General features: G+C 47.6%; 1 protein-coding gene, 1 long non-coding RNA gene and 1 pseudogene across 2 annotated transcripts in view; 2 read left to right on the plus strand and 1 right to left on the minus strand.

The window, feature by feature from the left end:
* CCDC13 (coiled-coil domain containing 13) overlaps window positions 1–3,977 on the minus strand; it is a 29,360-nt gene extending 25,383 nt beyond the window's left edge. The window contains exons 1-2 of the mRNA XM_039837434.1: window positions 3,888–3,977; window positions 2,891–2,980 (exon numbers count right to left, since the gene is read on the minus strand). Of these exons, the coding sequence (XP_039693368.1) occupies window positions 2,891–2,980; window positions 3,888–3,950 (153 nt within the window). The 5' untranslated portion in view covers window positions 3,951–3,977. The remainder of the gene's footprint in view (window positions 1–2,890; window positions 2,981–3,887) is intronic.
* A 339-nt stretch (window positions 3,978–4,316) lies between these two features.
* LOC120582221 (uncharacterized) lies at window positions 4,317–6,804 on the plus strand. The gene is made up of 3 exons (XR_005647506.1): window positions 4,317–4,449; window positions 5,142–5,147; window positions 6,794–6,804. It is a non-coding gene; the product is annotated as an uncharacterized LOC120582221 (long non-coding RNA).
* Window positions 6,805–6,858: 54 nt separating this feature from the next.
* On the plus strand, window positions 6,859–6,977 carry LOC120582455 (uncharacterized; annotated as a pseudogene).
* The last annotated feature ends 14,267 nt before the right edge of the window (window positions 6,978–21,244 follow it).

Here is a 21,244-nt window from a genome sequence, read left to right on the forward strand (position 1 = left end):
CCACGGCACCGCGACGCTGAGGCTGTGTGCTCCTGCCCCAGCAGTGCAGGCGTGCTGGACTTCTGGGAAGCAGGGTGGGGACAGCGGTGGCTCTCCGATCTTTCCTGAGCAGGCACAAACAAGGTCTCCCATGAAGACCAGTGTGGAAGACAGATCCAGGTAGACTGGGTCTGGGGAGTTCCATGGACCCCAAAGGCTCTAGGTAGCCCAGCCAAAAATCGCTGGTCGGGAAAGCTAGACCTAGACACACCGTGCAGAAAGCCTGGCCTCGCCTGGTTTCCTCGTCTATAAAATACCGCCCTGTCTCGCTCCCTCACAGGGCCACCACGAGGCTAAACAGAATAACTAATGGGAACAGAATTTGCAAACTGGGAACTTGCATAAAACCCAAATGTATCTTTTTTTAACCCATTTTTTTCTGCACGTCCTTCACCCACCTGGCTGTCTGCCATCCCTTCCCAACGCTGCCGAGCACTGTCTTCCCCCTGCGTGGGGGTGGGCAGCAGCAGCACCCCCGCCTGGGGGATCTCGGGGGCCATGCACACTGCTGGCCCTGCCCGGCGGTGGTGCTGAAGCCGTGAACACGCCTGAGCCTCCCACACGCCTGCCGTGACCCCGCTTGGAGTGCGGGAAGAGCACACGGATGGGGTCTGGACCTAGAACCCAGGTGGTGACACCCCCTCCAAGCCTCATTTCCTCATCTGTAAAACGGGGGTATTTAATACCAGCCTCAGGGGGGCCGTGAGTGTTGATTGCATAACGCATGTGAAGGGAGCTGCCACCGGGGCAGCTTCCGACAGGAGGTAAGGCGGGGGGCCTGGCCTGGCCGGGCGGGGCTGGGATGAGGGTCAGACGGTGTTCTGGTCAGGGCTGAGCCCACGCACACGAGCAGCCATCACCCCCTGCTCCTCCCCTCCTGGGCAGCTGGGCCGACCCTCCCTCCCTGCCATTTCAGAGTTATTTCTGCCCAGAGTGAAATTCCGCAGGCTCTGTGGGGGACTCGGGCACGGGCTGTTTTCTCTGAGGGAATAACTGAACCTCAGTCCATGGGAGCAGACCTCGCCAGCACCCCTCACACCACTGCCCCCCACAGCCCCACGCGGAGGGCGGCCCGCCCCACGCTGAAATGAGCTCTGCAGCTCCGGCCGGAACGTGGAGTGAGTGGCCCGCAGGCCTCTGGAGTGTGGCATGGGCCGCCGGAGGAGTCTGATGAGAGGAAACACCGCTCTTGTTGTCTCTCTGCTCAGAAGACGCCTGGGGGGTGGGGGGGGTGGGGGGGCATGTGGTACTGATGAACTGGGACTTGCCACCCACCACCTGCTTTGCTGTCAGAAACCTTCCGGGCGCCCTGCAGCCACAGCAGGAAGTTGAAACTCCTCCTCCAGCGGCCATTCAAGGCCTCCCTCCATGGGTGAGCCCACCCCAGCTTCTTTTGCCTTACGTTCCCCCTTTTCCTCTCACGGGCCCTGAGCTGCTGGTACACTTCATCCAGATGACACCCGGCTAGCCAACGGAATAGGAACAGCGGCCACTCTCTGGCCTCCGAGCCCGGGCGGGCACCATTCCTGCTGGAAGGCCCTCCCTCGTCCTCCTCCTCCAGCGAGGCCGACCTCAGGAACCCCTCCTCATCCTCTCTCCCAGCTGCCTCAGGCGGAGGGTGTGCTCCCTCTGTGACCTCAGAGCCCCGGCCTCTCTCTGAAGGCCTTGTCCCCCTCCTTCCTTCAGAATGGCTACTCATCTTCCCTCTTGGACTTCCCCGTGGACAGAGGCCCTGTCTTTGAATCTTTGTGTCACAGGACTCAGAGAACCCCAACAAGAGACTAGATAAGCAGTGTCCCATCCAGGGTGGCTCTAGCCAGGGATGTGCAGCTGCTCGATGCTCTGGACAAATCAGGGGCAGCTTAGCAGTGTCCCTCGGAGCCAGGAAAGGCCCGGAACACTCAGTCCAGCCACTGCTGAGGGTGGGGTCCCTCTTCTGTCTCCCCAGCCGTGAGACAGGTTTACACAAGACCAGCCTTTGGGAGACATACCCACCCCTGGAACCCGAGGGGCCCGTCGCCTGACACCGAGGACTGAATTCTCCTCAGGACAGGCATGACGCAGCTGGACCCTGAGCTGTAGGCGGCAGGGGAGGCGGGGCTGGAGAAGGAGCACTGAACTGCGAGTCCCGGAGGCTTGAACCCCGGGGTCATCAGCTGGGCTGGCTTCCCCTGGGGAGGCCTCCTGCGATGTTCCCGAGACTCTGGTGCTATTGACTGTCTGGCGTGGGCTCCACGCCCCTCCCTAGTAGCCCACTGAGTCAGACGGTCTTCCTTTCAGGCAGCTGCAATTCCCATGTCCTGCGTTTCATCGACTGCTCACCGGCTTAGCAAAATGGGATCTTGGGGACAAGCCCCCATTCCCAAGAGTCGTTTTTACTCTATAGACTTGGAGCTGCACAAAGGGAAGACTTCTCACAATATAAACTGCCCCCTCCTAAAAGCAAGGGCCCCATTGGGAACGCCCTGTCCCTGGGTAAGGTAGAGGCCGATGTCCCCCAGTGCAGATGCTATAAGGAGCAGCTTTACAGCTGGGCCGAGAGCAGGCAGCCACTTGGACCAGGCCTTCCCTCCTGGTCCTTGAAATTCTAGGGCTCCAGGGTCCTCGGGCACCTCCTGACCTCCCTCTCGGGGGACTGAATCAGAATCAGACCCTCACTGGCCTCGACTGGGGCATTCCTGGCTTGGGGACTGCTGCCTGGTGGCTGCTCTGCAGCTGCTGCGGTGGTGGCACTGGCTCAGCAGTGGGGTGCAGGTGGGCCCCGGACAGAGGCACCTACACTCCCATGGCAAAGGGGAGGCCTGGCCCGTGGCTGCCTCACCGAGTCCCCAGCGCAGAAGAGAATTCATACCAAGGCTCTGTCTCCCGTCTGGGTCCTTGGCGTCTTGGCTCCTGCATCGGTGGCCCCCTTGGCTGGCAGCCTGGCTAGGGCCATCTGCAGCTGAAAAAGCAAATCTCACGCTTAATACTTAATCTGCTCAGCAACTGCGGGGCCCGAGGGAAGCGTCACCGTTGGCCATGCGGTTACCCATCTTGGTGGCGGCCTTTCATCTCACGCTAGGATTACTGAGGGACGAGCTCTCCTTTACCTACTGCTCTGACGTGGGGGACGGTTTGATGGCTTGTCTGCTGAGTGCCCCAGCTGCACGGAAGGGCACCCCCTAGGATTCCCTAACAGCTTGATAAATAATAACACTGCAGCCAGGGTCTGCGTTCTAACGACAGCCTGGGCGGGGAGGGCAAAGGGGTCACGGACTTCGCGTTACAGACGAGGAGACAGCGGCAGAGACACCGAGGAACTTGCTCTGTGGTCTCACGCCTGGCAGCCAAGGCCACCACGGTATCCAGCCGGCGGCCGACCCTTCACTGGTTTCCTTATCGTTCTTCCCACAAAGACCCCACCCTGCCTGACAAGGCGGGGCAGGACCCGCCCCCCAGCGCTCGGACCTGATCTTGTTCCATTCTGGCCACATGGCTCTTTCCAGGCCTTCTGCCCCACTCAAGACTTTAGCCCCTGCTGGGCCCTGCATAGAAGCCGCTCCCCAGCCACTCCGAGTCTGGCCCCTTCCCATCCTCCGGGGACCTGGTGGGCTGCTCCCTCCTAGAGGAAGCCCTGGGGGCTGGTCCGTCCCCCAGGAGGGCAAGGACCAGGCCTGTTTTGCTCCCCGAAGTCTCTCCAGGGCCTGGCTCAGAGCCTGCGATGATTCTCAAAATCTCTGTTGTAGAATAAAGCAGCTCTGATTCCGCGCCAGGTACAGTGACTGGAGAGGATTTTGGAGAGCAAGCGAATCGGACTGGAAACCGGCATCACCACACACTGTGGGGCTTGAGGAAGCCTCTCAACTGACCTCTTCCAGCCTCGGCTTCTTCAGCCATATAAGGAGAAGCAGTGTAGGTTCTCTCTGGCACATGGATTCCGTTCTAGCTCCTCAGGGACCATGAACTGCTGGGGCGATGCCCCTGTGCGACTGGAGGGGTTTGTGATTAGCAGTCGGGGGCAGGGAGCAGCAGCAAGAGGAAGATGGACAAAAGGGACACCAACCGGTGGAATGCTCCTGGCAACAGCTTCGAATCGGCAAGGGTCCCCATTAATGTATTTAACCAACGTTTATCCAGTGCTCACTACATGCTCAACCCTGTTCTAAGCACTTTACAATGTTAAGCCATTTAATGCTCAGAAAACCTAGGGTGAGTATTTATTCCTGCACGTGATGGATGGAGGAAACTGAGGCACAGAGAGTTGATGACTCCCTCGAAGTCACAGAGTAAGTCGGGAATGGAGCTGAGATTCGTACCCGGGCAGCCAGGCTCCGGGTCCGTGTCCTAACCACTCTGCCAGGCCGCCTCTCCATGACCTGTGTCCCTCTGGCTTCTGGACACACTTTCCCCTCTCAGGATGTGACAAAGACTGTAAACACTGACCCACAAGCCCTTCAGAAGGACCCAAAGCATCTAAGTGTGGCTCCCACTCTGGAGGACGGGCCCCGGGTGCCGAGGTCCCCTCCGGAGGGAGGGATGACCAAGGGCCTCACTTCCCGCTCCAGCTCCTGGGTGCGATTGCTCAGCTGCTTCTCTCTGGTTTTTGCGCCCTCCGACTCTGCCATCAGCACCCGGTTCTTTTTGGACAGCTCGACGATTTTGGTGGCGATGGCGTCCCCCGCCATACCGGCCGTCCCTAAGAAGGAAAATAGTGAGGTCAGTTAAAAACCGCAGGCCCACGCCTCGAACTCACGGCACAGAACAAACAGCCTTTACGAGCTCGAGCCGCTTGGTGTGAATGCCCGGGGCGGAGCAGAGGCTCGGGAGAGTGACCGCACACGCGGGCACCCCGAAACCCAGCTCCAGTGAGTGGAGACGCAGCCACTTGGAGGTTCAGCATGTTCTAGGAAAATTATAAAATCAGGAAACAGAGTTTTAATTCCACGGGCGATAAGTTTATTGTGCCAGTTCTTCATGCCCTCCTCACTGAAAGGGTTACACACCCACACCCTGGGTTCTGCAATTCTGCGGTGCCCTCCAGTGAGAAGGGTGTACTCCCTCCACCCCTCTATGCCTGCCTGACTCTGGGATCAGCCAATGGGATGCTAGCAGATAAGGTGCAGGTGGAAGTTTGAAAAGCACTTGTGTACTTAAATGCTCTTCCCACAGAAACACAGGCAGGCCAGCTGCCTGGTCCCAGGAAAGGAAGAGACACATGGGACAAAGCTGAACCACCATAGCCAAGCCCCAGCCTAGATCAACTCCTCCCCAACTAACCCCCAGATGTTTGAGCCAAATCAACGCTTATTGCCAAATGCTGCCGAGAGTATGTGGTTGTTTCTTACACAGAATTTTGTGGTAACACCTAAAAATACAAATGCGTATGCTCATTTAGTAAATATGTATGGAGTTTCTACCAAGTGTTGAACACTCTGAGTGTTAGGGATGCAATGGCGAGTAAAAAAGACACTGAATTTACATTCTAGCGGGGGAGACAGATAATAAAAACCAAACACATAAACATGTATTGTCATACGTGGGAGTAATGACTGCTATGAAACAAACAGGCTGAGCTAGGAGCTGAGAGGGATGGGGGTGATGCTATTTTACATGCAGTGACGTCAGGAGAGGCCTCTCTGGGGAGGTGACGTGTGAACAGAGACCTGGAGGAATGCAGTGAGGGGTCGGCCGTGAAGAGCGCTCCCAGCTAGGAACAGCGATTCTGAGCCGAGGAAATGGCAGGTGCAAAGTCCCGGAGGCAGGAAGGGGCTTGGCGTGTCCGAGGAAGCAGCCGGAAGGCAGCAGGCAAGGGCCGGAGGCTGTACCAGGGCCGATGAAGGGATGGAAATGGGGGCGGTTGCGCGGCGTGGGGCCGTTCAGGAGCAGGCGGCGGGAGCTGGCTAGGTAGCCTTGTGGTCCATCCGTCCATCCTCGCCCTCACTGGAGGGCAGTTTCCCCACGCGTGCAACAGCGGTTTTGACCAGAGGGTCACCAAGTTCCCCGAAGGCTGCTGACACTCCAAGCGGCGGGTGAGTGGCAGAGATACCTTCTTGGAACTACTTTTCAGACTGCGATGCGCCTCAGAACAAGACTGAGAGTGACAACGGGTGGAAGGTGAACAAAGGTGTTCGATGGTTTTCAAATCAACTCTGCCCAGCCTTGTGCAGCTGGCCTGAGCCAGGCAGTGAATAGGTTGCCCTTGGCAACCTCCAGTCCACTGAATAGGATGAGGAGTCCTCAGGAGAAAGGGCCTAGGATGCTGGGATGGACACCAGGTCTAGGGGTACGAATAGTCCAGTGGTGAGTTCTCTGGGTTATGTCTTCCTCCCCGGACTGGAGAGCATTAAATATCCTGGAACCAGACCTCAGGAAGAGGTCTAGAGAAGCCCTCTCTAGTCTAACGGGCAGGAAGGGGCGCTCAGAGAGAATGGGGAGAACCCTCTGGTTTTTTTCCTGTTGTCTCCCGAACCTGTCTACGGACAAGCTCCACCCTTGAGCTGCTAACCCATAAGCGAGAGGGGGAGGGGGGGCGCGAGTGAATGAACAAGCACAGAAATGCTCGACATTTGGGTAAGAAGAGTAGACTATTTTCGTCTCCTTAAGTTCTTTAAAATACATATAATGGTTGAAAGCAAACATGGTAATACCGTCTGATGGGATTTTTCAATATATATAGAAATAATACAGATAAAAGCTGCGATGGGGTGGGTAAAGGGAACTACGTGGTGGCAAAGTTTCTTCATTCCATTCGAAGTGATAAAATAGTAATTCTAAGCAGACTGTAAAAAGTTAAGTCTGTACACTGTAATCACTAGAGTGATCACTAAAAAATAGTACCGAGCCTACGGCCATACCACCCTGAATGCGCCTGACCTTGTCTGATCTCAGAGGCTAAGCAGGGTTGGGCCTGGTTAGTACTTGGATGAGAGACTGCCTGAGAATACTGGGTGCTGTAGGCTTAAAAAAAATTAGTATCAAGAAATAGAGTTAAAAAAAAAAATCCACTAAACTATAGCAACCACTAAAAACACAGTCCATCGCCTGCCCCGCAGCCTGTCACTCATGGCCTGGTTTAAAAACATGAACCGGGCCAGTCAGACTTTTCTCTTTAAAACCTGAAGCCGGAAATCAGAAACGGTGACTTCAGAGTGAGGCCTGGATTTAAGAGGAGGGGCATGTAAGATTGATTTGGGGCTGGCGATCAGAGGCCATGAGCAAACTGGCAGAGACCGATAAGAGAGAGAGAACTCTCCTGGGGCAGGAGGGAGTAGCCCAGTCTCGCAGGTCACCTGGGGTGGGGAGGCTGTCTGCTCTCCTGCCGGAGCCCAACCATCTTCTCTGCAGCCTTGCAAAAGGGCAAGCGGCCCCCTCACATCGGAACCCTGAGCCAGGTTGAGAGCGTTTCCGTCCCTTACGACACAAAGTCTTCTCTTTGGTGTGCTTTTGTTGTAGACAGAAAAGGCTAACAGATGGAGGGAGGCACACTTGGCTGTCAAGGGCCTTTGAGATGCCAGAGTCTCTTGTTTTTTAATTCAGTGCTGGTCCTCTGAGTGGACTCACCCTTAAAAGCCTTTCAGATCAAAGGCAGGAAGGGATGCTCTGACAGATGTCTGGTGAGGCCTGTTGCTCTCTGGTGACACTGACTTTGTGGTTTATTAGTCAGACACTTGGGAATTGCTCCACGGGCATACATGGAGCAGAGGCCAAAGATCTCACCAGCTCTGCAGGGCCAAGGTCTAGCTCATAACTGCAGAGCTAATGTCCAGCCCACACCCACAGGGCTAAGGTCATCTTAAACGCTCAAAGCGAAGGTCCCCACCACATCCACAGGGCCAGTGTCTCCACTGACAGAGACAAGGTCTGGCCCAGACCTGAAGGGCCAAGGTCCACTAAAGCCGTGGGTCCTAGGAAATCCTGCGTCATCCACCTTTCTGGAGAAGCAATAGCAAATGCTATAGAGTAAATGCCTGTTCCTACCAGCACTTTTCACGTCCACAGTTCAACAGGGAGCCAGAGCACCACAGTTAAGTGGATCCTGCTGGCCCAGTGAACACACAGCGAGCATCACGGAGTGATGAGTCCCAGCAGAGTCACCAACACTGCCCAGAACGCCTGCCTGCCATTCTGGGCCTCCCACTTCCTGGCGTGCGGGCGTCCTTGGCCTGGTCTCCCCCTCTATCCTCGCTCTCATTTCCAGGACTTATCTGGACAGCTTGACCACACCTGACCCTTGGCACTCTTTCTTGGGCACCTGCCCTCTGGAACCTGCGCTTGCCGTGCCGGGAAGGCCCCACGGCAGCGGGGCCTGGCCTTCAGGGCACCTGGGCTTTGGGGCGGGGGCTGTTCCAACAATGGTGGAGTTACCTGTGAAGGCAAATCTGTCCTCTTCTATTTTCTTCTTGAGGTGTTTGATCTCAAAGTCCCTTTCCTTCAACAGCTTATACAGTCGCCCGTTCTCATCCACTGTTTCCCTGAGCTGATGGCGAAGCTGCTCAATCTCATCTTCAAGCACCCTGCAAGGCAAAGGCGAGATTACTGTTTCTTCATGGGGACCGATGGGCAGGGATCGGTTCTTCACTGCCCAGGGTTGTTTTACCTCGTTGGGCTCTGGGTGATGATCAGAACTGGTCTGTACAAAACAGGAAAGCAAAATTTGAAAAATCACAATGAGCAGATTTTAATCTACTGTCCTCGAAACGGAGTGATTCAGCACACACATGCACACACTCGCACACACACATTTGAAAGGGGAAAGAAGTTTTCAATAACATAGTTTATTATGTTTTCGACAGAGAGATATAAAACCCCCACTCAGAGAATTTCTATTCCTTTTAAGCATCCATAGAACATGCATAAAAAGTATATTTATTAATATAAGCTACAAAGAACGGACATCATACAGACCCTTTTCTATGATGGCAATTGACTATAATTAGAAATCAATACTAAAAATATAGCAAAAATAAAATAAAAAAACAAAACCCTAAACCCATCATATGTTTAGAACTAAAAAACAAAACAAAACACACATCTAAATTAGTTATGGGTTAAGATGTAATCAAAATATGTATTATGAAGCATTTAGAATGAATTGACTGCAGAATCGATATATAGCAAAATGTGTGATGCTTAGAAGGACATTTATAGTCTTAATTGCATATATGTATTATAAGAGCACAGAGGAATGGTCAGAGCCGTAAGTCCTAGGCAGTAGTTTTGCAGGCTTTTTTCAGAACATGAGAAACGTGTGACCGATGGATCTGTGATCACTTCTATTATTACGCACACGACAGGCTCCCTAGAACAGTTGCTCAGGAAGTAAGTCAATTATAGAAGTTACAGTTACAGTAAGTATGGGGTAACAGCTATTATTATTATTGTTGTTTTTCCACCAATGGCTCAAGTCTCCATCAATTAGTTTCTCTGATTTGGGGAAAGATCATTTGGAAATGGATCTGGGGTTAATTTTGAGCTAATATTTAAGAGCCATATGAATTTTTTTCAATTATTGAGAAATCTTTGTTTTCTCCCAATTAGCATTTTTTAGTAGAACATGTTGAAAATTGAGAAATTATAAAAAGTGGAATTTAAAGATGGAAAAAAAGATTCTGGGTGAAACCAGAAGCAAAGAGAGAGCTTAACAATTGTTGGGAATTTTTTTAGTAAATTAACTAGCAGAGAATTTTGTATCAATACAGACTCCCATTTCTAATAACCAGTATAGATCAATATGCACCTGTGTTGTTAAATTTAGAGCAAAATGAGAAGATTCTGGACTCTTTCCAACTTTTCCACCAACTGTAAATAGCAAGGAACCCACAGAGTGTTCCCTTAGGACAGGCAGGCTTATGTGTTGCTATGTGTCAGGAAAGGGAAATTGGCAGAGACAATAACCTCAGATGAGATCTATAAACCATCAGAGTCAGCCAACCAGCTCCTCAGAAAACCAAACACACTTTCCACGAGAGATTTTGCATAAGAAAATTCATGTGACTATTGTACACCTGAAACTAATATAATATTGTAGGCTTCCATTTATTTAAAAATTTCTAATTCAAGTGAATAAACTATATGCTTATGAGTTTTGAAATTTCAACTTGACTTTAAATGGTTTTTAAGCACATTTCTTATCAAATTATTTTCTCGGGAGCACAGATCTATCGGATGCCAGTCTTCAATAACATCCTCTGTGTCAAAACCTCTTCGTCTCAGTTTATAAACACGCATCTAATCAACCTTGTTATGTGTCTGTAATCACTTCTCCCCCACCGCCCTACCTCCCTGCAGTGCTCCTGGGAGAGTTCAGACTTGCATTTACCTCTGCTCAAAGCTGTTTTTCAAGTTTTGCTCCCCAGCCTGGAGAAAACTGAGGCCATCAGAGATCTCCAAGGGTTCTTTTTGGTCATCGACTTTGCTGTTGAGACTCAGTTCCTTTTCCTTCTTTTTCTGCATCTGCTTCTGTAACCTTTTGTGCTGCATCTCCTGCATGGCCTTGAACTGGAGCCGCAAGGTGTCCTGAGAGGCTTCGTCTTCTGCCATCTTGCCCTAGAAGTAGAAAAAGAAATCTAAGCTGAAGCAATGTCCACAAAGCGTGCAGTTCCCAAGAACGCTCAGCACACAGTCAGCCCTGTCCATAGCCGCCAACCCTGGAGTTTTCTGCTTACCTTTACATGTGTCCATGTGGAAGCTTAGAGACCCACCTTAACCTCAAATCCCCCAAAAGCCAAAGCTGAGCATCCTTCCCTGGTCCTGACCGTGCCACCAGACTTCAAATGGCATCAGAATATTCCCCCATCACTCCGATTCAACACTTCACCCCTTCCTATTCCTAAAACAGTTGCCCTCAACTCCGGCTGACCATTAGAATCTCACAGGAGCTCCTAAAACATAACAATGCTTAGATATATCCCTGAACCAACGAAATCCCAATTTCTAGAAATGGGCTTGGATGTCATTATTTTTTTAATCGAGGTATAATTTATATACAGTAAAGTGCATAAATCCTGAGTGTACAGCTCAACGAATCTTCACATAAGTATACACCCCTGTGGTGATCCCGGATCAAGGTGTAGGGTACTTCCTGCCCCTGCTCAGGTTATGTTGTGCCTGTCCAGTCAAGGCAGTCCCCCAAGGTAACCACTGTTCTGGCTTCTGTCACTGAAGATGAGTTTTGTCTATTTTTTTTTTTTTAACATCAGTTCCATCGAAGTATGATTTGCACAGAATAAAATACACCGATTTTATGTATGCAAATGAGTTTTGACAGATATATACACCTGTGTAAACCACCGCCACTATCATGATCAAACATTTCTATTACACCGAAAAGCTCCTTTACACCCCTTTGCAATCAATCCCCCAGGGAGTCCCAATCCCAGGCAAACTCTCATCTGCTTTTGGTCACTACAGTTTTGCCTTTTCTAGAATTTCATATAACTGGAATCATACAGTAGGTAATCTTTGTGTTTGCTTTGTTTTTCCTTAGCACTATCTTTTAGAGATTCACCCATGTCGTTGCATCCGTCATTAGTTCATCCCTTTTTATTGCTGAGTAGTATTCCATTGTACAGATATATCATAATTTGTTCATACATTCACCTGTTATGGGACACCCGAGCTGTTTCCATTATGGGCTATTATGAATAAAGCCATTATGAATATTTATATACAAGAAAGCCTTCACGTGGACATATATGTTTATTTCTTCTTTTGGGTAAATACCTAGAAGTAAAAAAATGCTGGGTTGTATGGTAAATTTATGTTAGCTTTATAAGAAACTGCTAAATTGTTTTCCAGAATGTCTGTACCATTTACATTCCCACCAGCAGTGCGTGAGAGTTCCAGCTGCTCCACATCCTTGCCAACACTTAGTATGGTCAGTCTAAATTTTAATCTTTCTAGTGGGTATACAGTGGTATCTCAATGTGGTTTCAATTTGCATTTTCATGATTGAGCATCTTTTCATGTACTTACTGATCATTTGCATATCTTCTTCTGTGACATGTCTATTCACATTATTTTGCCCATTTAAAAAATTGTGTTGCCTTCTTATTGAGTTCCTTATGCTTTCTGGATGTCTGCCTACTTTTGAACGTCACATAAATAGAATAATAGAGCATGAACACTGGAATTTTTAAATGCTCCCCACATGCTTTTAAAGCATAGCCAGTTAAGCATCCCTGACTTAAACCAAACTCAAGTTGCATCATCCACCCACCAACCAATTAGTCATATGTCTTGTTGATTCTCCACAAATGTTTTCGATTCTGTCCCTATATTTCCATCCCTGCTGAGACCGCTATCATTATCACGCTCATGGCCACCCCAGGGCATTTGCAGCTGCTGTTCCCTCCCCTGGATTGCTTTTCCCCAGATGTCCACCTTGCTCGCCTCTCTCAAATGTCACCTTATCAGAAAGGCCTTCCTCCCCAATTCTATTGTAGAAAGCATTTCTACCCTCACTCCCCGTGCCCATTACCCTGTTTTATCTTTCTGCATCACGCTTAGCTTCACCTGACACATTTTATATTTGTTCGTTGATGGCTTGTCTCCCTCCCAGGCAGCTCCACCATGGCAGGCACTGTGTGATGTTCACCACTGGATCCTCAGTGCTGGTACCAGGGCCTTGTGCATAGCAGGCATGAGATGAGCATTTGGTGAATGAATGATGGATGGTTTTGTCCCCGGGACTGCTAGAACAGGTCCCCACTGCCCTCACTGCCCTTCTCCCTCTCCCCTCTTACCCTGTATTCGCTGGCGGAATACCTTCTCTAGAGCACAGCCCTGAGCCTGACGGGCCCCCGTTCCGAAAGCTTCAGTAGATGCCCATCCCAGCCTGTTCCCCCTTCACGACGCCAAGTTCTCATGTCACCGTGCTCCTCTGTCCCTACACCTCACTGGAAAAGTCTGATTTGCCTAATTTTGCAACAATGAGTCCAATTTACTTTTTTCTGTAACTATTTTAGACTTTGTGGGCCTTATGGCTTCTGTTGCAACTACTGAACTCTGCCCACTGCAGTGGAAAGCATGCCGTGACCGTGACCGGCATGTAAAGCCGCAGACGAGATGTAAATGAGCGTGTGTGGCTGTGCTCCCATTAAACTTTACTGCAGAAACAGTGCGCGTGATTGGGGACCTTGGTCTGCCAACCTGACACAGAGACACTTGATCTGAAAAGGTGTCTAGAGATTGAAGAAAACCCTACTGAGCCCGTTATTTGAAAATGTAACTAATAGAATTTAAAAATAAGTTTATCCTGTGATTCCCTATTTTTGCAGATTATAAGAAGGGACCACAGACTTCATTTTCCAAATCGGGTCACTTTGGAGAGTGAAAGCGAGAGCTATTCATAATCATTTGGGTCAACAGCGAGTCGGGAAAGCAACTCGGAGGCCGTGACCAGCATGTAAAGCAGTGGTGAACTTGGCTCTGTACTGGCTGTGTGAGTCTAAAAAATTTCTCCACCTCTGCAGGCCTCAGTCCTTCCTTCAGTGAGCAGAAGGTGATGACACAGAGGCCATAGATGTGGTGAGAGGCAAAGGCAAAGGTGTGTGCGTGAAACGCTTTTGTCAGCTATGTGTTGGTAAGAACAAAATGTTATTCTTGTCTCCCCTCCTGGTGGTCTCCCTTGAAGAGTCCTTTCCTCCTCCTCTTGCCCCACATCCAGGCGCTTGCTGCCCCTCACAGTGATTCTTATGACCCATCCACAGAAAGCCTTCCCTGGCTGCTGGGCCCACAGTGGCCAAGCCCCACGACACGGCTGCCTCCAGCATCCACAGCCTCTGTTTCACATCACAAGGTCAGTCACCTCCTCTGCACCTCATCTCCTGCCTGCTCCAGAAGTTGGGTGGCATCAGGCTCACCCCAGTATCCCCCCAGTGCCTCCCCATCTCTCTGGCTACCTGCTTCCCGTCTTAGCTCCCTGGGTCTCGTCTTTGTCTCTTTAATCTGTACTGCACATGACCTTTCTAAAACCAGATCTAACTGGCTCCTGCTTCTGCAAGGCCTTGCCAAGACTCGCAGAGGACACTCTGGCTGGCCCAAGGGCTGCATCCAGCCCACAGATATTTTTGTTTGACTCTCACGGGATGCTATGTTAGGATTTTACTTTGTTTCCAACATTCAAAGATCTGTAGATTTCAATTAAATCCAGATTTCCAGCTTCTTTTATAAAAGTTTACAGATCTGGCTATTCTGGGCCCATTGTCCCACATGGACAGCAGCTGCTGACAGAGGGCGTTCCCTATAGGCAGAGTACGTTCTTACCACTCAGCCACGGTCCCTCCCACTCCCAGATGCTGCAGCTGGCACATCAGCTGCCTGTTATAAGTGCAGTAAATGCTGTTCTCTCCCTGAGACCTGCTGCATTCACCCACTTTCATTTGCAATCAGCCCCTGCAGGTGTTTGGGTTTGTGACCGTCATCAGCCACTTGACCTGCCTGGGATGCCTTCTTCCCCAGGCATCCCTTCTCCTTCCCACAAACTCCCATCTAGCCTTTAGTGCCCTGGTGGCACTCTGTGGACTCCTAGAATCCCCCAGATATCCACTGATCACTAAACTTCAACGTATTATAATTATCTGTGACTTTCTTCATATTCCTTCCTTTTACTAAGAGGCCTCTTAAGGGCTGGGGTCTAATGTCTTATTCATTGTTTAATTTTCGGCATCTTGCCCAGAATAGGCTTTCAATTAATATTTGTAGAACTGTCACTGAATGAATATAACAGGTGCTCAAAGATGAGAGAAGGAATAAATGAATGGGTAAATAAATAAATGAACACAGCAACTTGTAAAACCTTTTTCCTTTTCTATTTTCAACGTGCAGTTGGAGTCACTAGGGAACAGGTACTTCTGGACATACACTGTTTCCTGGGCAAATTACTTAATCTCTCTGTGCTTCAGTTTCTTCATCTGTAAAATGGGATGATAATCATTATATACTTCACAGGGTGGTCGTAAGGATTAAATGACAGAATGAATGGAAATATAGTGCCTAGCATATAAGCACTCCTAATAGTTTAGCTGTTATTATCTTTCTCATCATATATCATGGAGTATCCTTGGCCCAATAAGCCTCTGGGAGACAGACAGCATGCCTGCACTAACAAGACATTTGAGGTTTAACTCAGCCCCTGTAGTGTTAGCATCTACTCATGCAGCCAGTGGAGATTTGTATTTCACTTATCTGGACTATGGCCTGGGCATCTATTTTTTTTAAAGCTTCCCAGGTGAGTCTAATAATGAGCCAGAACTGAGAATGAGGGGTGGTAAGTGCTTTGAGAGATTGGCTGGGAAGACCCATGTACATGGATAGGAAGACTCAACATTGTTAACATGTTAACTATTCCCAACTTGATCTATAGATTCAATGCAATCACAATAACAATAAAAATCTCACCAAGTTACTTTGTAGATATTAACAAGCTGATTCTAAACTTTATATGAAGGGCAAAAGACCCAGAATAGTCAATGCAACATTGAAGGAGAAGAACAAAGTTTCAAGATTGATGCTGTTGGATCCAAGACTTACTATAAGGCTACAGTAATCAAGAGAGTGTGGTATCTGTGAAATAATAGACCAATAGATTACAAGAAGAGAATAGAAAGCCCAAAATTGACCCATACAAAAAGAGTCAACTGATCTTGTTCAAAGAAGTAAAGGTAATCCAGTGAAGAAAAAATAGTCTTTTCAACAAATGGTGATGGGAAAACTGGTCGTCTACATGCAAAAAAAAAAAAAAAAGAATTAGACACAGTCCTTATACACTTCACAAGAAATAACTCAAAACGGATCATGAACCTATGTCTAACATGCAAAGCTATAAAACTTCTAGAAGATAATATGGAAGAAAATCTAGATGACCTTGGGTTTTGGCAATTAGTTTTTAGATACAATAGCAAAAGCATGATCCGTGTAAGAAAAATTTGACAAGTTGTATTTCATTAAAATTAAAAACTTCTGCTCTGCAAAGGCACTATTAAGAGAATAGAAAGACAAGCCAGAGACTGGAAGAAAATCTGTAAAACAAATATCTAATAAAGGACTGTATCCAAAATACACAAAGAATTCTTAAAACTTAAAAATATCAAAACAACTCAATTAAAAAGTGAGCTAAAGATCAAAACACACAACTCATCAAAGAAGATATACAGATGGCAGATAAGCCCATGAAAAGTTCAAAATCATATGTAATTAGAAATTGCGAATTCAAACAACAATGAGATGCCACTACACGCCTATCAGAATGGCTAAAATCCAAAATACTGACAACACCAAATGCTGACAAGGATGTGAAGCAACAGGAATGTTCGTTCATTACTGGTGGAAATGCAAAATAGTACAGCTGCTTTGGAAGACAGTCTGGAAGTTTCTTTCAAAGTTAAACACAGTCTTTCTACATGATTCAGCAATCATATTTACCCAAATGAGTTGAAAACTTATGTCTACACAAAAACCTGTAAGCAAATGTTTATAGCAGCTATATTCATAATTATCAAAAATCAGAAGCAATCAAGATGTCCCTCAATAGGTGAACAGATAAACTGGTACACCCATACAAGGGAATATTAATCATTGATGAAAAGAAATGAACTTCAAACCACAAAAAGACATAAAGGAAACTTAAATACATATTGCTAAGTGAAGAAGACAGTATGAAAAGTCTGCTGTATGCTATATGATTCCAACTATATGACATTCTGGAAAAGGCAAAACCATAGAGAGAGTAGAAAGATCAGTGGTTGCAGGGGTTAGGGAGATGGAAGAAAGGATGAACAGTGCAGCTCATGGGGATTTTTAGGGCAGTGAAACTATTCTGCATGAAACTTTAATGGTGGATACCTGACATAACCCATAGAACTGTACAATACAAAAATGAACCCTATTGTAAACTATACACTTATAAAGTTAATAACAACATACAGGATTATCAGTGGTAACAAATGTACCACACCAATGTGGGATGTTAATAATGGGGGAAAGGAGAGAGGAAAATATGAGGACTTTCTGTATTTTCTGTCCAGTGTTTCTGGACAGAAAATCTAAAACCGCTCTAAGATATAAAACCTATTAATTTTATTTATTTATTTATTTTTGACGTAAGGCTAAGGCTGCATGGAAGGAACTCTCGGCTCAGGAAGGACTTAGAGCCCTGGGACGGGGAGAGGGGCACCCACCCACCGCCACTTCCTGTGGCGAAGCCAAGATTCCAGAGGCAATCAAGCGCATAGGGGACAAGGGACAGGGACCAGTGAGGAGGGCTGCGGCCCCATCCAGGCATGAGCCTCCCTTGCCCCTAGCAGCCTGACACTTTGTCTTTCTTTTCTTCTTTCTTTCTTCCTCCTCCTCTCTGCTTTTTGTTTTGTTTTGGGTGCTTCCCCCTCCCCCCCATATTCTCGTCAAGTATTCCCAGCAACCATCTGGAGTCCTGGGGGAGGAGAGAGGACGGTCCTGAGAAGCCTAGTTGGGCGCCCTGTACAAGGCTGCAGAACAGGGCTCACTGACTGCGGGCCAGGCCAGCATCAGTGCGGGATGAGTCTGGGCTGGGAATGGGGTGAAGATGACTGGTTCTCTCGGAGGGATTCCCGCTCTGAGGGGCACTCCCACCTTCGTGTCCCCGGTCCTGTGGGGGCTGGCCCTGGGGCGGGAGGTTGGGGGAAGCGGGTGCCGCCAGGTCGCGCAGTTCCCACTCCACCTCTAGGCGCGGTGCGGAGCTCAGTGGCAGAGACCAGAAGAGGGCGCTGGTCAGGCGGACCCGAGGTGGAGTTCGGACTGTGTGACTTCGGGCAGGCGATCACCCTTTGAGCCTCACTGATCCCTGTACCGCGCGGAAAATAAGTGTCTGCCTGGAGAGGGGAGGGGGCTGTGTGTGGAGACCCATCGAAAGAGGCAAGAGAGTCCTCGCTCTGCGTCCGGCCAGAGGCAGCGCGCTCAGCCGAGCGTGTGCGCTCCCGCTCCAGGCCGGGGTCCCCCGCAGTCCCAGGCTCCCCAGCTCCAGCCCGCGCCCTCCCGCACCTCTCCGCACTTACCGCGCTCACTCCTGCCTTCTGGCAGCCACAGCTCTAGCACCTCTTCCCGACGCCTTCTCGCGTTGCCCCGGCAACGGTCACCAGGGAAACCAGCACCGCCGCCCGCGAAACGTCACCACGAGTCTACGGCGGCCTGGAGGGCGCGGAGAGTTCGGAAAGAGAGAGGCTCAGGTGGTCCAGGGCGCGGCGGTGTGGACATAGGCGCGGCGGGCTGGAAGGGGGCATCTGGTGCCTGAGACTAAAGTCAGGCCAGTGATCCGCTTGCGGAACAAGTGTTTTACGAGTTTTGTGGACCAAAGTTCTGCACGGAGATGCACAGTCCGCAGTCCTGCAGGGGGAGCTGAAAAGCGAATGAGCCCATCACGAAAATTAACGTAGCCATTCAGGAGGTCTTTGAAAGACGTAAAACATTGTGAGGAAAAGGTCGTTTGTGATGATGAGTGAAAAAAAAGGACACAAAATAGTAACTGCTAAATAAATAAAGTTGTGTTTTTTAAAACCAGGCACAGAAACAAGACTGGGAGGGATGCATAGAAATATTAAACGTTACTATATTTAGGTGCTGGAGTTGCAGTGCTGTGTTTTTATTTTTGCACTTTAGAGGATTTTAAATATAATGAACATGGTTCATTGTCATAGTGGAAAACACTTGTATGTTTGTTGCCTTTTTTTTTTAAAGGCACTTACCAATTTAAGTCAGTACTATATTCAGGGCTGTATGGGTGTGGGAGACAAATTTCTGGGAAAGGCTATCCATGGAAGGTTTCCAAAATTTAACCAGGACTTCGTAATTTGAAAAGCTTCACGTATCTCATAGTGTTTTTCTTTCATTTTTTCCCTTGTAAGGCATTTATCTATAGATGTGCGTGAAGATGCTGTATCAGACATTTTGCGAAACTCTAGTACATCATGACCAGAATATCAACATTGACACAATCTATCTATTTTATTCAGATTTCCTCAATTTTACTTGTATTCATTTTTGTTTATTTAATTTTATACAGTTTTATCACATGTGTAGATTTGACCATCAAAGTCAAATCACAAGGACGCCTGCCTTGTCAGACTTTTATAACCACACCGGCTTCCCTTTGCCCCACCCCCACCCCAAGTCCCTAACCCCTCATTGACTGCTAATCTGTTCTTCATTTCTAAAATTCTGTCATTTCAAAATGTTATGAAAATGAAATAATATAGTATGTAACCTTTGGGGATTGACTTTTTGACTCAGAATAATTCTCTAGAGATTCATCCAAATTGTCACGCGGCTCAATAATGTGTTCTTTTTTATTGCTGAGTGGTTTTCCATTGTATGGAAGTACCGGGATTTATTTAACCATCTACCCATTGAAGGACTTCTGGGCTGTTTTCAGTTTGAGGGTATTACAAATAAAGCTGATATGAACATTCATTTACAGGTTTTTATATGAACCTGTTTTCATTTTTCTGGAACAAATGTCTAAGAGTACAGTTGTATGTAATCATGTCTTTAGTTTTATAAGAAACTGAGAAACAGTTCTGTAGAGTGGCTGTATCATTTTGCATTCCCACCAGTGATGTGTATGAATGATCTAGTTTCTCCACATCTTTGCCAGTGTTTGATGTTGTTACTATTTTTTATTTTAGCCCTTCTAATAGGTATGTAGTAACATATCGCTGTGGTTCTAATGCACATGATAAATATATCGAACATTTTTTTCATGTGCTTTTTTGCCGTCTATATATCCTCCTTGGTGAAGTGTCTGTTCATCTCTTACCGAGTTTCTAACTGTTGAGTTTTCAGAATTCTTTATATTCTTGGTACTAGTACTTTGTTGGGTATGTTATTTGCAAATATCTTCTCCCAGTTTATAGCTTGTCTTTAAATTCTCTTGACATGGACTTTCGCAGAATAAAATTTTAAAATTATGATTAGGTCCAATTTATCTATTTTTCTTTTATGAATCATGCTTTTGGTGTCGTGTAAGAATTCCTTGCCTAGTCCTGGATTCCCAAGATTTTTCCCTATGATTTCCTAAAAGTGTTAGAGTTTAATGTTCATGATTTACTTTAATGTAACTTTTGTATAAGGTTTAGGTCAAAGTTTGTTTTTTTCCCCTATGGATGTCCAGTTGCTCCAGTACTATTTGTTGAAAGGTATCCTTCCTTCACTGAATTGCTTTTGAATCTTTGTCAAAAATCAGTTGAGCAAACTCAACAACAAAACCCAATTCAAAAATGGGCAAAGGACTTGAATAGACATCCCTCCAACAAAGATAGACAGATGGTCAGTAAGCACATGAAAAGACGCTTCACATCAATAGCCATTAGGAAAAGCAAATCAGAACCACAATGTGATCCCACTCCATACCCATCGGATGGCTATTATAAGAAAAGAAAGGACAATAACAAGTGTTGGCCAGGATGTGGAAAAACTGGAATCCTTATATTTGGCTGGTCAGAGTGTAAAATGGTGCAGCCACTGTAGAAGTCCCGCAGTTCTTCAATATGTTAAACATAGAATTACCATATGATCCAGCAATTTTATTTCTGAATATTTGCCCAAAATATTAAAGCAGGGGCTCAAATACTTGTACACCAATGTTCATAGCAGTATTTCTCATAGTAGTCAAAAGGTGGAAACAACCCAAGTGTCCATCAACAGATGAGTGGGTAAACAAAATGTGGTATATCCACACGATGGAATAATATTTGGCCATATAATGAAATTCTGATACAGGCTACAGCATGGATGAACCTTGAAAACACCATGCTAAGTGAAATAAACCAGACAGAAGGACAACTATTGTATGATTCCACTAATATATGATTCCATCTAGAATAGGTGAATTCATAGAGACAGGAAGTAGAATAGAGATTGCCAGGGGTGGGGTGGGGCAGGAAGGGAAATGGGCGGTTATTGTTAAGGGCGTGAAGTTTCTGTTTGGGCAGATAAAATGGTTCTGGAGGCAGATGGTGGCAATGGTGGCACAGCATTATAAGTGTACTTAATGCCTCTGAAGTGCACATTTAAAAATAGTTAAATGGTAAATTTTGTTATGTATATTTTACAATAAAAATTTTTTTAAATTAGTTGAGCATATTCGTGTGGGTTTAACTGTTCTTTTTTCTAATTCCCAGATTAGGTCCTTTCCACAGTTCAATGTAGCTCTAACTTTAAAGTGAGACCTTTATCCATGCTTATTTTTCTTTTTAAA

The sequence above is a fragment of the Pteropus medius genome, unplaced genomic scaffold, assembly GCF_902729225.1.
Source record: "Pteropus medius unplaced genomic scaffold, Ma_sr-lr_union100, whole genome shotgun sequence".
Classification (NCBI taxonomy): domain Eukaryota; kingdom Metazoa; phylum Chordata; class Mammalia; order Chiroptera; family Pteropodidae; genus Pteropus; species Pteropus medius.